The sequence below is a fragment of the Leptodactylus fuscus genome, chromosome 4 (assembly GCF_031893055.1).
Source record: "Leptodactylus fuscus isolate aLepFus1 chromosome 4, aLepFus1.hap2, whole genome shotgun sequence".
Taxonomy (NCBI): domain Eukaryota; kingdom Metazoa; phylum Chordata; class Amphibia; order Anura; family Leptodactylidae; genus Leptodactylus; species Leptodactylus fuscus.
In genome coordinates this window covers 206,580,719-206,605,850 of record NC_134268.1, presented here as the reverse complement: position 1 = coordinate 206,605,850, position 25,132 = coordinate 206,580,719, and the positions used below count along the sequence as shown (strand labels likewise).

At 41.4% G+C, this 25,132-nt stretch overlaps 1 protein-coding gene across 1 annotated transcript in view; it reads left to right on the top strand.

The window, feature by feature from the left end:
* The first annotated feature begins 1,309 nt into the window (after positions 1–1,309).
* PLXDC2 (plexin domain containing 2) overlaps positions 1,310–25,132 on the top strand; it is a 387,582-nt gene continuing 363,759 nt past the window's right edge. Inside the window, exon 1 of the mRNA XM_075271735.1 lies at positions 1,310–2,254. Coding sequence (XP_075127836.1) covers positions 2,155–2,254 — 100 coding nt within the window. The 5' untranslated portion in view covers positions 1,310–2,154. The remainder of the gene's footprint in view (positions 2,255–25,132) is intronic.

Genomic DNA, 25,132 nt, shown 5'->3' with positions numbered 1-25,132 from the left:
GCCCAGTTCACATCTGAGTTCGGGTCATTCCGTTCCCATATCTGTATGAAACATGCGGAGAGAAAAGTCCTGCAAGTAGCACTTTTCTCTCTGAGTGGAAACCACACGGACCCCATTATAGTCTATGGGTCCATGGGTTTCCTTAGGTAACCGCTTTTATATGCGGACAGGTTTCGATTCAGAGGGTCCTCAAGCAGACTCCCCGACGGAAAGGCCCCAACGTAGATGGGAACCAGGCCTTATATAGCAGAGGGGTAAGGGTTATAATCAAATATCTCATCTATTAGCTCATGATAGCCTTATTGGGACTATGTAAAGGGGCTGTCCAAAATAGGGAAACCCTTAAAGTACCTGCCTGGTTTAGAAATTCAATTTCCATATATTTTAAAGGGATAATAAAGGTTACCAGGGTATTTCCTACGTTATTAGTAATATATATGCAGGTCCTGAACTCCGCTGTTACCTTTACAGATTGACCCTTGGCCCCCCTGCTGACACTCCAAGAAACCGCTTCAATGTATTTGGATGCAGAGTAAGGGTAGTGAACTGCGCCTTTGCCCCATGTGAATGAGAGCCTAGCTAGACCCTATGACCGGCAGCACCGAGCGGCTAGGAAGAGCTAATATTGCTTTCAATGACCCAGAATGTCCATATTCTGCACTTGCAGTCTATTAATTCCAGTAGGTAAAGTGTAATGCATTGCCAGGTCTCCCTGGAGATCACGACTTATGATCGGAGGTCCTAATGAGACGTTTGGAGTAATGCGAGTCCTGCAAAACCAGCAATATCTCAGAAACGGAGACCCAAGAAAAGACGCTGTGTGATTCAGGTGACGCGGCCGGGTTGATATGCTTGGGCTCCCTTTAAGGAATGTCTTTCTTTAGATTGATACAAAATATCTTAATGTATCATTAGTGACTCTGATACATCTACAGGCACCTCCATATTATTATGACCAGATACCTAGGCAGCACATACGATCTAAACCCCACATCTCGCCACATTACATTGTAACAAAAACATTCCAAACTTTGCTACAATGTTGCATTGTCTGTTCCGCATTATCATCTCTGTCCAGAGCTCCTGTAATAATGCGAATGCAGGCAAAGTCCACCATCCAGCTCCTCACACTCCCCCAGCAATGTCCTGCATGGAAAGTGTCTACACATGAGACGAGTATTGTGTTCTCAGGCTGTAAACAGAGACTTGGAGCAGCCCAGCTCTAGAAGGCAGCTGAGAAGAAGGAGGAGGAGGAGGGTGGCTGGAAGGAGGAGGAGGAAGGAGGGAACATGCCTGGGATTTTTTTTTCCTCTTCTTTCTAAGAGCAATCAGCTTGTAAGGTGGGAGAGAGAGGGAGAGCAAGCAGCATTTGCAAAGGACGGCAAGGTACTGCTGCCTGCTGATCCTCTCCAAAGTAGCTGAGCTAGAGCCAGCAGCAGACTTGAGGAGGACAGGGGGTCTAGAGGATGCTCCTTCTTGTGCTTTCCTCTATGACTGGAGACATCGGCTCTGCTTGACTGAAGCTCTGAAGAAGGTGCTTGAAATACAGGGTATAAGCGAGAAGGACCTACCAGACCATCCTCTGCCTTCTATGCTTCTCAAGTGCCCATCAAGAAGTGAGAAGGTTGGGAGTGGTGGAACTGTCGCTCGCTCCTTCAAGAACTATTTCGCAGCCCTTGACATCTGGGTGTCTGGAATACTCTTCTGTTTACTATGAGATGTGTCAGCTAAGGTAATGGGATTGCCCCCCTGTCCTGATGTCCTCCTATGCTGTACCCCCTCCTGTGGACATCACACATTGCCAGAAGACCCCATCACCATCATCGTCTTGTAGCCTGGAGGTGTTGTATTAAAAGTTTGCTGAGGATCAGAATTCCCAGCTGGAGTCTAATTGGTCTTCATTCATTGTTTGACAGTTGCCACAGGGTAATATGTGATCAGGGAAGGAGAACATCCCAAGGAGCTCCTCATAGCTTTAGGATTGTGTCTGGACAAGTCTTATCTTCTCCATAGTCCATCCATAGACATCCTTGGTCTTGGTAGGACTTTCTTCACACCGTTTCCTTTGGATATAGCAGGTCATCTGTAGAGGAAGGATTGTCCTCACCTTGGCATTGGGATTCCTTGGGTCTTCGAGAAGGTTTTCTCAGCACCATGGAAAGGATTAAGAAGACCAACTCGATATTTGGAGTTATATTACTTTTCAAGTTGTTGGTTGATCACTATCCGTTGACGGCGGCAGAGCTGGAGCAAGGTAAGAGAAAAACATTAGCTTATGGTCATCTTTGGCTCCACGATGGGCCTGGAATATGTGACCCCAAAAAGAACCCAGTTTAGAAGGAAAATCCTGGGCAGGGACAAAATTGTACAATCCAGGACATAAGAGGTTAATCCGCTGGTATGTAAGTGGTGGAGATGCAGACTTGGTTAAGGCTATTGTCAGCATTACAATAAAATATAACCCTCCTGCCCAATGTCTATTAGGTATAGGAGACAAGTATGAGGAATGTTGGCTGAGATCTTGCTGGCAGATAGACAAATTGGTCCAGCTTTTTTGTTTTCGGATTGAGTTCAAGCCAGGTTACCCTGAATGTAACACCCTGAGAATAAAGATCATAGAGTTTACAATCACATATCTACTTATGGCACCAATATATATCACATGCAACAATATATAAGGACTACTGCCAAGGCGAAGGGGAGGAAAGAGTTAAATGTTCCACCAATAATGACGATGGGCAGTTTCACATTTTGGACAGACGGTGACTCCAGGCCACTTCATATTTACAGCCCTTGTGTTATCCGCTGAGCTAGAGAGGAAACGTATTACTAGTTATATAGCACCGACATATTCCGCAGTGCTGTACAGAGAAGACAGAACATCTGCCGCCGTCCTCCGAGAGGATCCCAATATACAGTAAGTTCCTTATGGCAGGCGGAGAGATTGGGCCAATCCTGTTAACCCAAAATACATGGAGGAAAACCACGACTACAAGATCCAGGCACAGGGTTACCTTGTTGTTTTAACTCATGACCCTGTTGCTGAAATGCTTCTGTACAGACTGAATATCTATCTATCTATCTATCTATCTATCTATCTATCTATCTCCTATTTATCTATCTATCTATCTATCTATCTCCTATCTATCTATCTATCTATCTATCTCCTATCTATCTATCTATCTATCTATCTATCTATCTCCTATCTATCTATCTATCTATCTATCTATCTATCTATCTATCTATCTATCTAATATCTATCTATCTAACATCTATCTATCTCCTATCTATCTATCTATCTATCTATCTATCTATCTATCTATCTATCTATCTATATTCCTATCTATCTATCTATCTATCTATCTATCTATCTATCTATCTCCTATCTATCTATCTCCTATCTATCTATCTATCTATCTATCTATCTATCTATCTATCTCCTATCTATCTATCTATCTATCTATCTATCTATCTAATATCTATCTATCTAACATCTATCTATCTCCTATCTATCTATCTATCTATCTATCTATCTATCTATCTATCTATCTATCTTCCTATCTATCTATCTATCTATCTATCTATCTATCTATCTCCTATCTATCTATCTATCTATCTCCTATCTATCTATCTATCTATCTATCTATCTATCTCCTATCTATCTATCTCCTATCTATCTATCTATCTATCTATCTATCTATCTTCCTATCTATCTATCTATCTATCTCCTATCTATCTATCTATCTATCTCCTATCTATCTATCTATCTATCTATCTATCTATCTATCTATCTAATATCTAATCCTTAGACTGTCTGGGCTATGTATTAGGTATTATTAGTAAATCTGGCCCCATGTTGGTTCCCTGGGTCACAAGAAGGAATGATTATGGGGGACCCCCATCTATACACAACATATGGACAGAAAGCTGGAGTGGCCCACTAGAGTACCAGAGGATTTTCCATGGACCCATGTAACTATGTCTATCTATCTATCTATCTATCTATCTATCTATCTATATCCTATCTATCTATCTATCTATCTATCTATCTATCTATCTATCTATCTATATCCTATCTATCTATCTATCTATCTATCTATCTATCTATCTATCTATCTATCTAATATCTATCTATCTAATATCTATTTACCATTTGTTATGTAATGATTTCATACATTTGTATAGTGCCAGTATATTCTGCAGCGCTGTACAGAGCCGCTCATCATTCACATTTATCTTTCTACAGCCACATTATCTCATATCTTTGTATCCATCTGTTATAGAATTATTTAATACATTTGCAAAGCATCAACATATTCAGCAGCACTTACAGAGATTGTTATCACCTCATAGCTATTTATCTCTTATTTATCTATTATGGAGAAATTCTTCTCTAATAGTCTCCATAAAGATGTTGCCCTAGGTACATTCTAACCTACGACCCCATAGCTGCAAGGCTGCTGTGCTACTAGAATCAATCACTATGTAATCTATCTATCTATCTATCTATCTATCTATCTATCTATCTATCTATCTCCTATCTATCTATCTATCTATCTATCTATCTATCTATCTATCTATCTATCATCATCTATCTATCTATCTCCTATCTATCTATCTATCTATCTATCTATCTATCTATCTATCTATCTATCTATCTATCTATCTATCATCATCTATCTATCTATCTATCTATCTATCTATCTCCTATCGATCTATCTATCTCCTATCTATCTATCTATCTATCTATCTATCTATCTATCTATCTATCTATCTATCATCTCCTATCTATCTATCAATCAGGTTTACTCTCTGCTGTGTACGGTACTATAGCCACCACTCAATACAACCACAATTTTACAGTCAGCTCGACTATGACAAACTTATCTATCTTTCCGCTGCCATTGCTCAGAACTGTTGCTGATGATTACATTGTTGCAGCCTGTATATATGGCGGTATTATTTACTCCTTTCTTAGTTACTGCTATATATATGGCGGTATTATTTAATCCTTTCTCAGTCGCTGCTGTGTATATGGCGGTGTTATTTACTCCTTTCTCAGTCGTTGCAGTCTATATGGCAGTATTATTTAATCCTTTCTTAGTCGCTGCAGTCTATATGGCGGTATTATTTACTCCTTTGTCAGTTACTGCTGTCTATATGGCAGTATTATTTACTCCTTTCTCAGTCGCTGCAGTCTATATGGCGGTATTATTTACTCCTTTGTCAGTTACTGCTGTCTATATGGCAGTATTATTTACTCCTTTCTCAGTCGCTGCAGTCTATATGGCGGTATTATTTACTCCTTTGTCAGTTACTGCTGTCTATATGGCAGTATTATTTACTCCTTTCTCAGTCGCTGCAGTCTATATGGCGGTATTATTTACTCCTTTGTCAGTTACTGCTGTCTATATGGCTGTATTATTTACTTCTTTCTTAGTCGCTGCTGTCTATATGGTGGTGTTATTTACTCCTTTCTCAGTCGCTGCAGTCTATATGGTGGTATTATTTACTCCTTTGTCAGTTACTGCTGTCTATATGGCGGTATTATTTACTTCTTTCTTAGTCGCTGCCATAGGTTTCCATATCTGTTTTTACTTAATTGGTCATTTGTCTCTTGCAGGTGGTTTGGGCAGACCAGGTCATTTGCTCCTTGTATGTCCCTAGGCTCTCTATAGATGGTCCCTATATAATATTAAATGACAAGCTCCCTGGGGTTGGGATGTAATGAGCAGCGGTGTTTACTGCGCCTCTAATGACCTCCATCTTGTATGTTCCATGGGGGACTTTATTGGATAACCACAATGTGCGTGTTGTTGAGGTTTGGCTCATTATTGCTCCTATAACTTGTGTCTGTCTATTGTCCAGGTCACGTAGAATCTCTAATCCTGTTATTAGAACTTATTGCGTGTTAGTAATTTCCTGCAATAAATGAATGCAGAGAGATTCTTATCACATTCCCCTAGATAATATGTTACATTCTATACGTTGCGCCTCTGGGATTTGTTATGGGGGGCGTCTACTGTGTCAAGGATTACTCTAAGTATAACCTATTCTGCAATGGTTGTCCCAACTTTTTAAGAAACTCCTTACCCTATATGAGAACTTCCCTATATGAGTCTTATGCATCAGTATTATAAGCATGTATGACGCAGCACTGTATATAGTCATGCCTTGCATACATCTGTTCCCGGCGGCTACATTGTGGTTTTATGGTTTATTGTGTTCGTATCTGAGCGGTCCCTATTGCCGAGCAGATCTGGAAAGCACATCCAGATGTCATCCATGCTTCAGCTGGTGCCATGGTTCACCAACTCCCGTATATTCCCCTAAAGATTCCCAACTACTCTCAGACCTAGTAAATAAACCATATGACACGTAGTCTGGATGCGATGTGTCAAAGGGTTTATGTTTATGCAACTTTTTAATAACTTTTTAAGATTCGGTTCTTTGCTGTTTTCAAGAGTTCAAGACTTATTACTTCTTAAAGATGTTTTCCCAGTAATAACACTAACCCTTATCCAATAGATAGGGAATATGTCTGATTGCTGGGGTCGTATGGCTGAGATCTTGAGAACAGGGGTCCCTGAGTGTCCTATGGAAATGGAGAGGTGGACGTCTTCTGTTGGACCAATATAGTCGGCCTGAGCTCACCGGAGGATCCTCTGGTGCTCTTGTGGGCCAGTCTGACATGGAGTGTAGCTGTTGTGGGCATGCTCAGTCACTGCCATTCACAGATCTACCTTATAGAGCATGCCCACAACAGCTACACTCCATGTCAGACTGGCCCACAAGGGCATCAGAGGATCCTCCGGTGAGCCCAGGCCGATTATATTGGTCCAACAGAAGATGTCCAATTTGAAATGTTCCATTTCCTAGAATGCTGAATGGTGGACCCCAGAATAATTTTAACTGGTGGGCTCATGAATCTTCAGTCTCACATAGGACACTCAGGGAACCCTGTTGTCATAATCTCTAGAGGTCCCAGCAGAGGGATCAAACTCTTATCCCCCTATCGATAAGTACAAATTTGGCCTTGACTCACAGAGGTCTTGGCAGTCCTCTGTGAGTTAAATATTGAAATATGAGCCTCTACCGTGTCTTGAGGTTGGGAACCAGCAAAGACCAAGTCTTCTTCCAGTTAAGAGCTTGTTAGAATTGTATCTAGTCTGGGCAATCCTCTGTGAGCTAAATATTGAAATATCTTCTTACCATGACTCCGCTCCTCACCATTTTCAAGAACTCTGATTTGGTCAGTGAGTAAGAATATTCTTGAGGATGGGAACCAACAAAGACCCGTTAAGACTTTGTTAGAACTCTATCCAGTCTGAACAATCCTCTGTGAGCTAAACATTGAAAACATTTGTCTTCCAAGTGTTAATTCCTCCCAGTTTTCTAGATCTCTGTTTGCTGTCAATGAATGGAAATGTTCCTGTTGACATCTACCCTGATACATTGTAGTGAACTATATTGGCAGGGGCAGGTTTGTGGAGCCTATGTGTTTAGCTCACAGAGGATTGTCTAGATACAATGTAGTAGACGATCCTAGAGCAGTGTCATGTTTTTGACTATGGCGACACTCACACCTGCGTTGAAGTCTTCAGAGTAGAGTCTGTCAACTTTTTTTTATTCGGTGATGTCAGGGAGAAATCAAGAGATGCCCAACACTAAAGTCAAAGGGATCCTTCGGGATCGGTTGTTGTCCGCCATTACACTAATAGGGTTGAGCGATTGGAATCAGACCGGGATCAGATCGGTGATCGAGCAAATTTCACAATCGGGGTCGGAGTTGGGAACAGCTGGAAAATGATCAGAAATCGGATTTTGAAATCTCAAGATCGGCTCAACCCTAAAAGTGAATTTTCCCATAGAGAAGCATTGACTAGGGTTGAGCAATCGGAATCAGAAAAGATTGGATTCCGATCGGCGATCGAGCAAATTTCACGATCGGGATTGGCTGGAAAATGATTGGAAATCGGATTTTAAAATCGATCCTGAAATCTCAAGATCAGCTCAACCCTATAATCTAACCATTTGTACTGTTTGATCCGGTCCTACAATGAGACGTCTTCTGGTCACAGACAACCCCGGCTAAAGGCTCCAGTGCAAGTAACCTAAAAACTACCACAGCTACCATATCAAGCCCTGTATTTGCCCCTTGGCTGGGGTTGCATTGGTACAATACAGTATGCCTACTAAACATTGTGCATTTGGCCTGTCCTTCCTGCCATAAGCGGCAGAGGTTTCCTATACCTGCCTGAAGAAGGGCGTCGCACTGCCTGAAACGTTGTGATTGATGCACTAACTTTGCAAATGTCTACGAGAAACTCCAGAATTTTGTGAACAACCCATGCAAGCGCTGTCTCTAATTTCAGATTTATATATGCTGCAGAGAGCGGCGTGTCAGGCCACGTTGTGTGATTTGGAGGAAAGCTATTTGTACTAAAATTTGCATGAATTCCCTTTTGTTCTCTTCTCACATTAATGTTTATTGATGCAGAGGCTGAGCGCTCTGCCCACACTCTTAGACACATAATTGGGTTTTACGTAGTGCGAGGTCTTATTTAAAGGGACACTAAACCTAAAGGACATGATATGCTATAGAAGGTCTCCTAATACCAGTCATACACATGTATGTATGCTAATGGTCGTGCAAGTACTCAGGACTGGAGGTGGGTGAGTTGAAGTTGTGATCATGGGGCAGGCATTTTTTGGAACTATTTAGGATTACTGGTGGATATATTGCAAATCTTAAAGGGGTGGGCCAAGGCTTGTGTCCTGTATACTGGCACCATCACTGGAGTCAACAACAGTATTGTCAGCTGGCCATTCTATGGGAACTGGAGCCAGCTGACTCCATGCTGTGTATAGTATGGGCATCGGAAGTGGCCCTATAAAGTTCACCTGTTGGATGCCCACAAATCATATATATATATATATATATATATATATATATATATATATATATATATATATATATATATATGGCCTATACATTTAAACTGTCTATCCAACCCCTTTAAGTCCCTTTAAGACTATGGAGCTCATGGCCGAGGCAATTGGTCATGTCAATAGGCTCTTAGACACTTATGGGGAAGGTGATCAATGGATCACCATAAGAGCCCAGGAGATCCGAACCCCATTTTGGAGCAGTTTGAATGAATTGGTGGTCATGTATGTGCCGTGCCTCCGTCTAGGCCTGGTAGTGGTATGTGGAGTGACCACCACTCTATTTAAGCTCTTGCTTGAGATGCTGCTCCACATGGACCTATGGTCTACAGATGTCCATTGACTTCTATGGGAGAGTGTTGTGGGCATGCTCTGTGACCTGTACAAAGGTTATTGTGTGGGGAGGAGTCAGGTTAGCTGTGACCATCACCTGTTGGGATTTTTTAAAAAATATAACCATATTTAAAATGAGAAAAAAAGCTAAAATAAAATAGTTGTTTACAGCAGCAAATAGAACCTATCGTCTTCACATTTTCATTGACTTCTATGGGGGAGTGTTGTGGGCATGCTCTGTGACCTGTACAAAGGTTTTAATGTAAGGAGGGGGAGTTTAGTTTGACCATCACCAATTGTGATTTATTTTTTTATATGTGAAAAAAGAATCAAAAATATGTAAAATCTTTACGCCCCCCCCCCCCCCATGTGTCCCATGTAGGTTAGCTCCTAGAGCAGACCATTTTTCAAGGCGACTTTGGGTGTCAGCCACAAAGAAGTTTTTACGGTAACAGATTAGTTAGATTTAGGGGAATAGGAACCCCCTTTTAAGTATCCCTTTAAGTACAATGGCTGCCTGCCATCCATATGATGCTTGGCTATATTTCAGAGACAGCGACCTATAAACGTGTCTTTAAGGCGCACGTATCAGGATACACCGCGATAAATAAACACCATTTTGGATGTGCAATAAAGTTTTATGAAAAGTTCCGCGTCATGTTAAGAAAATTCATGCTGACCGTAAACGTTACGTATCGTTCAATCTTAAAGCAATCCGGATCAATTACACGCCATGACGGTAGTGAGGATCGCCAGTAAAGTTATATGGCGGCACTATACTTTATAGGACCGCTAGATAAATCGCTCTGCACGGCGCAAATGTTTTTGCTGCTTTTCTTTTTTGGCGCTTCATAGGCATTGCCCAGCAAAAAACTGCAATAATGTAAAGTCTACAGGTCTGAACAGGGTCCGCGGTGGCCAATAAGAGGGAACGTCAGAAAAGCTCCGCTTATTATGTGTCGTGATATAGTGAAACATATCATAAGAAAATCTCAAGCTCGCAATGAAGTGAGAAGGTTAGATGCCGTCCAAGGAGCTTAAAACGTGAACGTAGATCTTCGTGGCACTCCGGAGACACATCGCAAACACATTAAAGGGAAAACATATGTATAAGAAAATCTGTCCTCTGTGTTGTGCAGATGTCTGTGATACAACTAGGTATTATAGGTAGTTGGGTTGTCCAGCCACCGAAAATTTTTGAAAAATTGTCACATGTCCGTGTCCAAATATAATCACTGTCTGTCTGTCTGTGTACCATAAATGTCTTCCCCCCGCCCTCTGGTGCACTGGAGGCAGAAGATTTATGATACACAGACTTCCACTGTCAGAAAGGAGAATATTAGACTTTTAATGCCAAACATTGCAGTTGCTCAGAAGTATATAGTCAAGGAGGGATTCTGCGGGGGGGCTGTGGCACAAAAGGGGGGTAGGAATTAATGGGAAGCTTGTGTGCCTATCCATGAGGTGACCAAGTCTTCATGGAGGTCGGGGCTGGATAGTGAAGGGAAATGGAAATGCTGTTAAAATATATGGCTGGGACGTGGTTGACGGTTGTCAGGAAAAGCTGCACGGGGAAGGGGGATGGGCAAGCTGAGCCCATGAGCCCTTTGTTATGCCCCTGTGGATATCTGACTGGTAAAAGGAGTCTTATGAGCAATGCACCCTGGAAAAAACACCCTGGAAAAACTAAATCTGCCTCTCTAGAGCTACCTATCCACATTGATTTACAAATTAGCTACCTATAGGTGGCACTAGAGAGACGGGTTTGTATCTTCTCAGTATTTTGTATGCTGATGTATAATTGTAAACTAAAATGTATGTGAGGTCATGATAATACAGAATCACTATATATATTATATAGCGTAATACAGAACCATTGTGTATATACATTGTGTAATATAGGACCCTTGGTATATAAATAGTGTAATATAGAACCATGTGTGTATACATTGTGTAATATAGAGCCCTTGTGTATATACATTGTGTAATATAGGACCCTTGGTATATAAATAGTGTCATATAGAACCATGTGTATATACATTGTGTAATATAGGACCCTTGTGTATATACATTGTGTAATATAGAACCCTTTTGTGTATACATTGTGTAATATAGAACCCATGTGTATATACATTGTGTAATATAGGACCCTTGGTATATACATTGTGTAATATAGGACCCTTGTGTATATACATTGTGTAATATAGGACCCTTGTGTATATACATTGTGTAATATAGAACCCTTGGTATATACATTGTGTAATATAGAACCCTTGTGTGTATACATTGTGTAATATAGGACCCTTGTGTATATACATTGTGTAATATAGGACCCTTGTGTATATACATTGTGTAATATAGAACCCTTGGTATATACATTGTGTAATATAGAACCCTTGTGTGTATACATTGTGTAATATAGAACCATGTGTATATACATTGTGTAATATAGGACCATGTGTATATACTGTACATTGTGTAATATAGAACCCTTGTTTATATACATTGTGTAATACAGAACCCTTGGTATATACATTGTGTAATATAAGACCATGTGTATATACATTGTGTAATATAGAACCATGTGTATATACATTGTGTAATATAGAACCATGTGTATATACATTGTGTAATATAGAACCCTTGGTATATACATAGTGTAATATAGGACCATGTGTATATACATTGTGTAATATAGGACCATGTGTATATACATTGTGTAATATAGAACCATGTGTATATACATTGTGTAATATAGAACCCTTGGTATATACATAGTGTAATATAGGACCATGTGTATATACATTGTGTAATATAGGACCATGTGTATATACTGTACATTGTGTAATATAGAACCCTTGGTATATACATTGTGTAATATAGAACCCATGTGTATATACATTGTATAATATAGATTCATTCTGTTGTATCTATTTTACTACAGACATTTTCATTGCCCCCTATTTACACGTTGCAGTTCTTCTGCAGTTTCGCCATACCGCCCCACTCCCAGCCTTTTATCGTATGTGAACAATGCCTAGTAATATAAACACCAGGGACTTGTAGTGAGAATATTAACCACCAGGGGGCAGATTAACAGAAGAGCAAAAGTTTACTGGTCATAAAAGATCTTTTCATGTGATTTGGCAGTTTTGTCTGTTTTTCTTCTCGTTTCTTCTGCTTTCGTGCGCTCTTCGGAGTCATGGCGCCGTCCTTACGTGTTATTTTCTGTAACTTTTGGGTGTCTGGTTTGAGCTTTTCTGCAGATGATAGGAGATGTGATGGCCGTAATGATTTTACATGTGGATATGGGAAGTCTAATGAAGTCTTTATTCCCAGTTCTGTTAATATCACGCGGCAGCCAATAAATATCTGCGCTGTCTCCTAACATGTTCCTGGAACGCGCTGAATCTGCTTTGCATGCTGCGTCTTCTTGTCTGTTGTATCATTTACCCTGTGGCCATATCCACTATGCTAATAGCCTGCGCTACACTGATAATAGGACCCGCTACTTACTGGAAGGGAGCTGGCGGTATATAGCTGTGTAATGCATGAAATGTAGGACGCGGGGTAGTAATGGCCGCCCATGTCAACTGGAAAGAACAGAATGGCTGTAGGGGCAAGTATAGCAATCCTGAAAGAAGAAATGAGAAATTATAATGTTCGGTGTATGAAAGGAGGGATAATCCTAAGAATGGGCTCAGTATTAGGCTAGCTGGTTTCTATTCACTTGCCGTGCCTTGTAGGCTGCTAGCCGTGAGCTATCGGTAGACCGCACAGCAAGACGGGTAGATATCCATTATACTACCATAGAGGTTAGAATACTGTAGAAGGTAGGGATGAGCCAATTGGGTTGTAGTAGGAATTTACTAAAATATAAGATCCCAAATTTTTTTTTTTTTTTTTTTTTTTTTTTTTTGGGGGGGGGGGTCATTAATATAGCAAAATGGTAGCCAGCTGGACAATACTTAGTCTGTTTTTGGAATAGGAAGGTTGTTAAAATAGGACCTTCCACCACCTCCAACAAGTCTTTGCACCCTTCAATAGATGCCCATCCACTGATTCCAGCACAGTTGGAATTTTATTGCTAGCCCCCGCCATTCCTGAGCAATTGATGCTGTTAGTGTTAGCACCCAATATCTGGATTAAGTTCTCTACTGTCAGGAGGGAGGTCTCATACAATCTGCTCAAGCCCAGGACCGCCCATCTGACAGTAGGGAACCTAATAAGCAAGTGTAAAACCGTAGATAGACCCCCTGGTGGCCGCAGGGACTCTATCAACAGAAGAAAGTCTTTCTAGTAAAAAAAATATGGAGGACAATCTCCAAATCGAAATGTTGATGCTTTAATGATTGGACCATGCTGTGCATGCATGTCTCGAGGATCGGGAGGAATACTACATCTGTGGCTGAGCATACATGTCTCGAGGATCGGGAGGAATACTACATCTGTGGATTAGCATGCATGTCTTGAGGATTGGGAGGAATACTACATATGTGTCTGAGCATGCATGTCTCAGGGTTGTGGCTGAGCATGCATGTCTCGAGGATCGGGAGGAATACTGCATCTGTGGCTGAGCATGCATGTTTCGAGAATTGGGAGGAATACTGCATCTGTGGCTGAACATGCATGTTTCGAGAATCGGGAGGAATACTGCATGTGTTGCTGAGCATGCATGTCTCGAGGATCTGGAGGAATACTACATCTGTGGCTGAGCATGCATGTCTCGAGGATCGGGAAGAATACTGCATCTGTGGCTGAGCATGCATGTCTTGAGGATTGGGAGGAATACTGCATATGTGGCTGAGCATGCATGTCTCGGGGCTGTGTCTGAGGATGCATGTTTCCAGAATTGGTAGGAATACTGCATCTGTGGCTGAGCATGCATGTTTCGAGGATCGGGAGGAATACTGCATCTGTGGCTGAGCATGCATGTCTCGAGGATCGGGAGGTATACCACAGCTGTGGCTGAGCATGCATGTCTCGAGGATCGGGAGGTATACCACAACTGTGGCTGAGCATGCATGTCTCGAGGATCGGGAGGTATACCACAGCTGTTGTTGAACAATCATTGGGTCATTAGCTAGGTATATAGTATGGCCAATGTCAGGATTGACTTTCAGTGTGTGCAGAAGTCTGAAAAGCTGAGGATTTCAGCTGCAGCCATATAATTTTTGGCACGGTTGTACGATACGGATACCCTATGAAAGTGAAAGTGTCTGCTTCGTCCTAGCGAGGAGCTGCATGCTATTAAACGTATGGTTAATGGTCTCCTGTCTGACTCCGAGTTTCTTTTGGCCTGTCTCTATTGAGGTTTGCCTTGGAACAGACCTTCATAGTTCTCTAATATTACATTAGACGAGTCACATTTTAATTTACAATCATCACATTATTTGTGGCGAGTTCTCTAATAATAAGACACATAATCAGAAAACGGATCCAGGAAATCGGGAGGACAAAGGAGACAGATTGAGGCTCTGTAAATAATGTGGTGCAGAAATACAAGATGGGCCAAAAAACCGCAGGAACCAATCAGATATCAGATTGTATTCATGCAGGGAAGTCAAGCTGCCCGAATCTAAAATATAGTCACAGTCCTGTATCTAGATACCCAGGCAAAGCCTTTTATTTAATTGCCCTGGCCTTGGCAAAGTTGCCTGTTGACCCCGCAATAGTCCAGTACAGGTCCTGTTCCTTTCCATATCACAGGCTAGGAAAGGGAAATGGGAAGGATTATACTCAGCTCTCCTGCAGTCGTCTTCAAGTGTATACCATCCGATTTAGGATACGTATCCCTGGACTTTGCCCGGATGCCTATCTCCTTTGGCTAGGAGTGAGATACCAGGAACAATGTGAAAATCATCCAGCAACGAAACAAAGGTTCTCCAATAAAAAAAAAAAAAATCCTTCTTTATTTCATGTCCACAGGATAAAATATAAACACGCAGTCACAGGGAAAACAAAAAGGGCTAACGTCAGACGACGCGTTTCGGATCTTATGTCCTCCCTCAGGGTCAGACCTTGATGGAAGATGGATCTGCCCTGCTGTATATTATTGAATTTTAAATGGCAATCATCTGCCAAAATATTTAATAAATATTTAAAAACCTTTTTAACAAATTTGATTGTGTGTTGGCTTGAGCTTTTTCCGTTATGTCTTGGATGATGTTTTTCATGGCCAATTTTGTGCTACTTGAGGTGCTTCTATGTGATATATTTTATCCTGTGGACATGAAATAAAGAAGGATTTTTTTTATTATTGGAGAACCTTTGTTTCGTTGCTGGATGATTTTCGCATTGTTCCTGTTCCTTTCCAGTTTTGCAGCCATGCTCGCAGGCCTCAATGAATGGGGCCACTGAAGCACGGCCAGGGCACAAGGATGACACATGGTCACGTGCATGAGCCCTAAGAGCTAGAAACCCTAATAGTTGAGTCACAGACCCAATCATTCAAGGAAAATGTCTTTAATTTTCATGTATATACAGTAGAGATACAATATATGTATATGCAAGCACATTGTATCTCCATATCCACTGGCATATAGTCATATATTTGTATATAATGCACATAAAGAATAGGTGCAGTCAGATGTAGTCAAGTATATTTCGATATAGTTACACATACCTTATTCACCTGATGGAGCCAAGACTCAGCCACGTATTTAATCGACCATTAACACACAGACCCATTCACGTTGGCTTACAAACCTTTATCTAATATAGAAATGATGTAGATTTCATGGAACGCAAAATATGCAGATTGTTACTCTTCTTATTTCATTTTTTGCAGTGAACTCGGGTCCATGAAAACGATCCCAATAGTCCAAGCCTTGAGAAAATAGAAAATGTTCTAGGAAATAGAACAGAATAAAGCTAAATAGATAGCGGACACCAGTAATGTCAGAGGGGGGAATCCCTGCACTTCATTAGTATTCATTAAGCTGAGCTCAGGTCACAAGGCATTGAATACTAGTGAAGCCGTGAATGACAGTGACCTGTATGCACCACCTGCCAGACTGCCTTGTAAATGAACTGACATAGTGTCCTTGATGCATAACTGCCAGTACTGCCCTGACTGTGGCACTCATGCCAGTGCTATAGCCTCTTCCTAGCATGCTGTACACTTTGTAGTACTTATCCTTGGTATTGCATTTTTGTCCCATTACCAAGCACTACAAAAAGTGGCAATGAGCACAGGGGACCAATGGGAAAAATGAAGAGATTGTAGTTTGGTATCAGAACAGCTTAACACTAACTAACAAACTAACACTAACTAACAAATGAATACTAACACTAACTAACAAACTAACACTAACAAACTAATACTAACACTAACGAACAAACTAACACTAACTGACAAACTAACATTAAGTAATAGAGATGAGCGAGTAGTATTCGATCGAGTAGGTATTCGATTGAATACTACGGTATTCAAAGTACTCGTACTCGATCAAGTACCACTCGCTATTCAAATGGAAAAGTTCGATGCAGAACCAGCATTGATTGGCCAAATGCTATACAGTCAGCTAATCAACGCTGGTTCTTCTCCTACCTTTAGAAGTCTTCTCCGTGCAGCTTCCCGCGGCGTCTTCCGGCTCTGAATTCACTCTGCCAGGCACCGGGCCTGGGCAGAGCCGACTGCGCATGCCCGCTTGTAGCGTGGACATGCGCAGTCGGCTCTGCCCAGGACCGATGCCTGGCAGAGTGAATTCAAAGCCGGAAGATGCCGCGGGGACGCTGCAAGGAGAAGACTTCTCAGAGGATCCAGCCCGACCCTCACTCGTGGACTTGGTAAGTATAATTTGATCGAATGTTGCCTACCCCTGAAACCAGCATTTTCACCCCATAGACTATAATAGGGTTCGATATTCGATTCGAGTAGTTGAATATTGAGGGGCTACTCGAAACGAATATCGAATCTCGAACATTTTACTGTTCGCTCATCTCTACTAACTAACAAACTAATACTAACTAACAAACTAACACTAACAAACGAACACTAACTAACTCAAAACCCTTTCAGTACTTGTCTATATTTTGCCCTCACCATTATACTTTCTAAAATAAGGATAACTGATGGCGGCCTCACTACTGGAACCAAGTCTTCAATTCTCCTACAGTGCCACCACAGGAAAATAGAGTACTGCATGGTGACCATCATTGGTGGCATCACTGGGCTGTCTATGTAATTCATAGATGAGCTTAGTCCTCCAAGGACGCTTCTCCACTCCAACTTATTAATGGCAATCCTTAATGTGGAACGTTGGGAATTCTTCTCATATTTATATCCCTATTAGTTCAAAATTGTTTCTCTAAATCACATCCCTTTAATTTCATTAAAGGGATCTGCCTGGTAACAGACATTAATAAAACTTTCCTTTAATTCATGGTTCATATAAAATATCAGCACTCAGCATATTTCTCCTCCTTTCGAGCACTCATGGAAATTTCAATATTTTCCGTATTTCACATTTCTGATTCTGCATATTTTTCCTTCGTCCTCCTCAGGTTTGAGCAGCGGTGAATCAGCTCACTTTCTCTGGTGAACCGCAGCATTTGGAAAGCTTAGTCATCTAAATGGATGTTTGCGAAGTTCGATGCTTGAGATATGAATGTATGGAGGTGTTAGGGTGGGAAGTTCATGGCACTTTCGCCTTGTATAAACCTTGTTCCTATAGAAATAGAACCAACTGCAAACTCCTACATGTTCTCAGTCTTATTCTGTCTCAATAACAAACCTTGCAAAAATGCAAAAAAAATAAAATGCAAAAAAATAATAATAATTTAACAATATGCATGTATTCCTTCCATGAAATCAACAAAATTTCTGTATTAGTTACTATAGGTTTGTGCCTGAAGATATTGCAGAACTCAGTCTATCATGTAAAGGGATTATTCCACCATAACAGTATGGGACCCTCACTGATCATGAGAACGGGGTAATTTTTGGCCAAACCTGATTGGTTTAAAGCAGAAGTGAACGATAATAGTATAGTAACTGGTGTGCAAAAAAATAATAAAATAAATAAATAAATGCCCACAAATTGTAATGCTCCTTAAGTTAAGGCCCCATCTTTTTTTTTTTGTTGCAGATTTTACTGCAATTTTTGACCCAAATATTATTATTATTTATTTTATTTTTTTTACGAAACCAAACAAATGGAGATTATTGGGCAAACTAAAATAACCAACATGTTATAATCTGGGATGACATTATTATACTCTGGGGTCTCTTCAGACATAGTGTAGAATTCTCTTAGGGCTCCAAGGAACCTATCTATAAGACATAGTGTATGACACTGTCAGGGCTCCTAGGAACCTATCTATAAGACATAGTGTATGACACTGTCAGGGCTCCTAGGAACTTATCTATAAAACATAGTGTATAACACTGTCAGGGCTCCTAGGAACCTATCTATAAAACATAGTGTATAACACTGTCAGGGCTCCTAGGAACCTATCTATAAAACATAGTGTATAACACTGTCAGGGCTCCTAGGAACCTATCTAAAAAACATAGTGTATAACATTATCAGGGCTCCTAGGAACCCATCTATAATACATAGTGTATAACACTGTCAGGGCTCCTAGGAACCTATCTATATCACATAGTGTATAACACTGTCAGGGCTCCTAGGAACTTATCTATAAAACATAGTGTATAACACTGTCAGGGCTCCTAGGAACCTATCTATAAAACATAGTGTATGACACTGTCAGGGCTCCTAGGAACCTATCTATATCACATAGTGTATAACACTGTCAGGGCTCCTAGGAACTTATCTATAAAACATAGTGTAGAACACTGTCAGGGCTCCTAGGAACCTATCTTCAGATCCCAGTGTTCTACCCAGTGTTCTACACTATGTTTTATAGATAGGTTCCTAGGAGCCCTGACAATGTTCTACACTATGTTTTATAATAGGTTCCTAGGAGCCCTGACAATGTTCTACACTATGTTTTATAGACCGGTTCCTAGGAGCCCTGACAGTGTTATACACTATGTATTATAGATAGGTTCCTAGGGCCCTGACAGTGTTATACACTATGTTTTATAGATAGGTTCCTAGGAGCCCTGACAATGTTCTACACTATGTTTTATAGATAGGTTCCTAGGAGCCCTGACAGTGTCATACACTATGTTTTATAGACCGGTTCCTAGGAGCCCTGACAGTGTTCTACACTATGTTTTATAGATAGGTTCCTAGGGGCCCTGACAGTGTTATACACTATGCTTTATAGATAGGTTCCTAGGAGTCCTGACAGTGTTATACACTATGTTTTATAGATAGGTTCCAGGGAGCCCTGACAGTGTCATACACTCTGTTTTATAGATAGGTTCCTAGGAGCCCTGACAGTGTCATACACTATGTTTTATAGATAGGTTCATAGGAGCCCTGACAGTGTTATACACTATGTTTTATAGATAGGTTCCTAGGGGCCCTGACAGTGTTATACACTATGCTTTATAGATAGGTTCCTAGGAGCCCTGACAGTGTCATACACTATGTTTTATAGATAGGTTCATAGGAGCCCTGACAGTGTTATACACTATGTTTTATAGATAGGTTCCTAGGGGCCCTGACAGTGTTATACACTATGCTTTATAGATAGGTTCCTAGGAGCCCTGACAGTGTCATACACTATGCTTTATAGATAGGTTCCTAGGAGTCCTGACAGTGTTATACACTATGTTTTATAGATAGGTACCTAGGAGCCCTGACAGTATTATACACTATTTTTTAAGCCCAACTTAAAGTGTGTTAGTCCCAAAACAAACCAAGACTGCCGAATCAGAACAGGAAACAAATCTTGAGAGGTTCTCCCATCTCTAGGAGTGGGTTTAGCAGAAGAGAGACATATAAGTGCTTGCCATATTACTATATATATCCCAAACCTGTTGAAGTCACTCTTGGCTTTGGTACAGATTTTGCTGTCTTTTTTTAGCCAAAGCCAGGAGTGCTTTCTTATACATCTCCTTCTGCTGAATTCACATGTGGCTTTGGCTCAATAAAACAAGCAAACAAAAAAAATTCAGCAAAAGTAAAAAATCAACAAAAATTCAACACTTGTCTTCAGCCTTGAGAAGGATTGTTGTTTACAGATTCTGTTCCAGTCCTCCGATATCTCCCACATGTAGAGTCCTCCAGGTGAACACATTTAATTCAGCTTGATCAATATTTTCCAGACATGACTGGAGGAAATTCACAGGTCGAGACTTGTCCTTGTGGAAGCGGCATAAATAAGATATATAGCTTGCAGGTTGCAGGCTCGGTGCAGGCTGAAGAGTTCCAATGGCATTGTTAATAATGGGGTTATATTGGTGGGAACAGATACATCTTGTATACAGTGTAAGCATGGTTCACATAACAAATTGATAATGTTACCATTTTTATTATAACAAAATAACGGAAAATAAGAGTAATTTGTCCGTAGCAACAATATAGTATCGGTTATTGTCTAATATGTGCAGTTACATTACAGGATATCAAGTTTTATAACTTACTCCTAAAGAAACAATGCAAAAAGGCAAATCTTAATAGAATAATATTAAATATTGTCAGCAAACGTTGTATTACCTGTAGCACCCCCGCAGGGCAAATGGGGTATGACATAGTGCCTATTGTAATGAAGGTGCTGTGCAATGCATTAGGGTGTTGGGTCCTCCAGATAGAAAGGCACACTTTGGAAGCAGAGCTGCAGTACTGGCACCCGGCCACTATTTGGGACATGACATGGAGTTATCTGCTTCAAGCCCCCAGCACAGTCTATAACAGGGGCCAGACCTCCAAAGAGCTGATCTGAGTAGGGAGCGGATATTGGCCCCAGCGATCAGATATTTATGGCCATAGATTAAAAGAAAATGGATAACTCCTTTAAGAACTTATCCTGGGGGCCTTAAAGGACATGTTGGTGGGCCTATTACCTAATGAAAGAAATTATATATGTGCATAGACCAAAGTAGCCTTCAGCTTGGGTTTCTTCTGCTGGACCATTATTGTGTTAGTGTCTGGATCCTCTATTGCTCTGGTTGGCAAGTCCAAGACTGCACAAGATGGACTTTTATTGCTATGTTTAATGCTCTGTTAACCAGATGGCAACCACCCAATTATGGTGATATCTAACTCTGCAAGGACATAGCTGTATACCCTTGCAGAGTGACTCAGCAGATCATGCCCTAAAGGACATGTTGGTGGGTCCATACCCGGAGAAAGAAATGATATCTACACAGGATTTGGATTCTGTCTCCTCGGCTCTTCTGTAGAGATACTCGCCCTTTCACTACGGTCGGATGCTGTTGTCGTTCTTTGGCTTTTCCTAGAAGCCATAATTAGCTTTGACTGTATAAATGACTAAATGTCTGTCTCCAGCATTTCCTATTCCAGGTAAGGTCAGAGCCCAACTGGAAACCAATTTTTGCACAGATTACATTTCTAATCCATCCTAGTCATGATGCCGGAGATAGCGCAGCATTAAAATGGCTCTTGTTTGTAGAATTAATGATTGTCTCTTGGCAGAAGACTGGGGGTCACGGAGCAGCATCTTCAGCTCTGAGAAGCAGAGACATCACAGCTCCGACCTTCTACTGGGCGCGCCAGTGCCACACGCAACGGCTGATATGAATTATGAGCACAGGTTATCCCAATGTGGCCTGATCCTTGACTCCTCTGTGTAGTCGCAGCACGATGTGATACTGTATTATTAACCAAGTGGAGACCTAGAACACTTGTAATGAAGCCGTATTCTATTGAAAGGGTAAACTGGTAATAGACGCTGTCTCAGATCATCTTGGCTCCGCAATGCTATGGACGTCATGGGTTGCATATTGAGCGTGCTGTGAATGCTGACGTCAAGTTACATTCTTGTGCGGAAATTTCTTGTCTAAGTGGTGTCCGGTATATGAAATGCTATGGAGGCGATAACCGCTTTTCTATAATGTTGGGTCCCAGGCGCAAAGCCATATGATGGTCCATGACAGTGTGCAACAACCCAGGGTTCAGAAATGTGCAGATTAGGAATAGACCCAAGATGGCGGTCACAATAGTTACAATAGCTGTGTTCAACGTACAGAAGGTTCTAGAAGTCTTCATGCATAAGAGAGTGGTTATATGGGACTGCCTGTTTACTAAGTAGTCTACAGAACTGAAGGCACGGGAAACCCAACTCATTTCTTGCATTGATTTCAGTGGGCATTTGCCCCTTTTTGGATGAACCATCACTCTTGTTTCCATGAGCAACACCAGTTTTGAGAATTATTGCAAAAAACATACATAAAATCTAAAAAAATTACACCACTACCATGCCCAAATCCCGGAGTCTACCTCCCCACCCACAACAACCCATTCACTTTACAACAATTGAGATGCAATACCTGGCACAACCTGTGAACAGCTGTGGCGCTGTTTTTGACAGAAAGCAGCCATGTTTTCTGTTTCGGTGCAATCCCTTTAAGCAGTCAGATAGTCTTTGAAGGGATAATTTTTCATGATTTGATTGGAATTCGCCAGAATTTCAGGTCCCCAACTGACCTTCGGGGATCCAAATATTAATAATTACATTGCAGATTACAATTCGGAGTGTTCCTTTCCACTGCCTGCACTGCGCTCTCCGAAACAATTCCACGAAGAATATGTTAATGGAATATATAATGGGGGAGTTGAATAAAATACGGAATTGTTGAAAATCAGGACTATTGATTACAATAATCACATTATCCTCATCTGTATTCACCGCCTGCAATTTAATCTTACCCTCATAAGTAGACTATGCTAATGATATTCCTATAGTAAGGGAGCATATTAATCAAAATATACAAGACGGTCAGCGGCCGCCGAGGTGGGTGCAAGGGGGTTTTTCATTAGTTTTCTAGACTGTGTTGTGCAAAATTGCTCTGTCGGCAATCGGAGGAAAATCAGAGGGAAGTTTATTTACCATGTAGAGGTCGATAAATACAGTCTATGGTGACAACACAAGAAGACATTGGAATTGTAAATTGGTCAACCATTGGAGGAGACTATATGGTGGCCACCAGTGATAACTGGGTTCCTAAATCTGGACCAGAGGCAGTGGGATCACCAGGCTGACTGTAATTGAATAAAGGGTTGTCATCATCCGACAACACCTTTAAAGGGATTCTACCATTAAAAATCTTTTTTCTGTTGCTAACATGTCGGAATAGCCTTTAGAAAGGCTATTCGTCTCTTATGCACAAGAAAAAACACAGTCCACAGCTCACCATAAATCTTAAAGAGAATCAGCTAGACCAAGAGTGCACGAAAAAATACACCCCCGGCTGGGGTGGAACAATGCAAGAACCCAGTAGAAAAATATTCCTTCAGCACAAGAGGTCTATAGTAAAACTTGACTTTTATTGGAAAAATATAAAAAATAGGTACCAGACATAGGAAAAAAGATGTAGAAAAACTTACATGGTCAATTCCAAGTATGCATGTATGGTTGAAGACAGACAAGCCTACGAGTTTCGGGACATCCGTCCCTTACTCATGGCAATACTGACATGAGTAAGGGACGGATGTCCCGAAATGCGTAGGCTTGTCTGTCTTCAACCATACATGCATACTTGGAATTGACCATGTAAGTTTTTCTACATCTTTTTTCCTATGTCTGGTACCTATTTTTTATATTTTTCCAATAAAAGTCAAGTTTTACTATTCGTCTCTTACCTTTAGATGGGATCTCCGCCGCGCCGTTCCTTAGTAATACCGGTTGTTAACGGTATGTAAATTAGTTCTTTGGCAGCAATGGGGGTGGACCCCAGCGCTGAAAATGCGATGAGGGCGTCCCCACCGCTGCCCGAGAACAGGATCCTGCGCCGCCTCTATCTTCTGCTGGATCCTCCCCTTCTTTCTTCGTCTTTCTTCGGCGGCTTCACCTCTGTCAGCTCTGACACTAGTAGAGCCGACTGCGCATCCATGGCCATAGTTCCGAGGCCGGAATTGCGCGCATGCGCAGTTGGCTCTACTAGTGTCTCAGTGGCAGAGCCAACTGCACAGGCATCAGAAGAAAGACGAAGAAAGAAGGGGAGGATCCAACAGAAGATAGAGGCAGTGCAGGATCCTGTTCTTGGGCAGCGGTGAGGACGCCCTCAACGCATTTTCAGCGCTTGGGCCCACCCCCATCGCTGCCAGAGAACTCATTTACATACCGGTAAAAACCAGTATTACTAAGGAACGGCGCGGCGGAGATCCCATCTAAAGGTAAGAGACAAATAGCCTTTCTAAAGGCTATTCCGACATGTTTGCCACAGAAAAAAGATTTTTAATGGTAGAATCCCTTTAAAGGGAGTCTCCATCCCCACAGGTTAGGGTCAACTGAATCAAATGTTGTTTTTTCCTTGTGAATTGGTTCCTCTGTTGTCGAGATATTGCTGTTTATCTCAATATGCAAATATGCTATTTGGGGCGATGAGGGTGTGGCTGCTTACCTCTTTGGAGCAACAAAGGCATTGCCATTGGTCCAAAGAGTTCAGTGTAGTGATATCTCTGCAATGGAAGGGACAAACACTGTTTGATTCAGGTGACTCTAACCTATCTGCATGGCTTAGTTGATATTCTGAGTTCTGGTGACACACTCCCTTTAAGGTTTATGTTCACCCGGCGGAACATTATGCACGGCTAGTCATGACGCGATGCTGATGTAGTGCACTGGCATCCCATTGCGGCATTCCAATCCGGATTAGGCCCAAATGAATGGTCTAACCGGGAGAGAGCCTTGTGCCGCGGATGCCGCGGCTGATTCAGCCGTGGAATCCGTGGGAAGAAGGGTCATCTCGCTTCTTTTTTCCACGTCAAAATTTGCTGCCAAAAAACTTTTTGTGAACGAGCCCTAA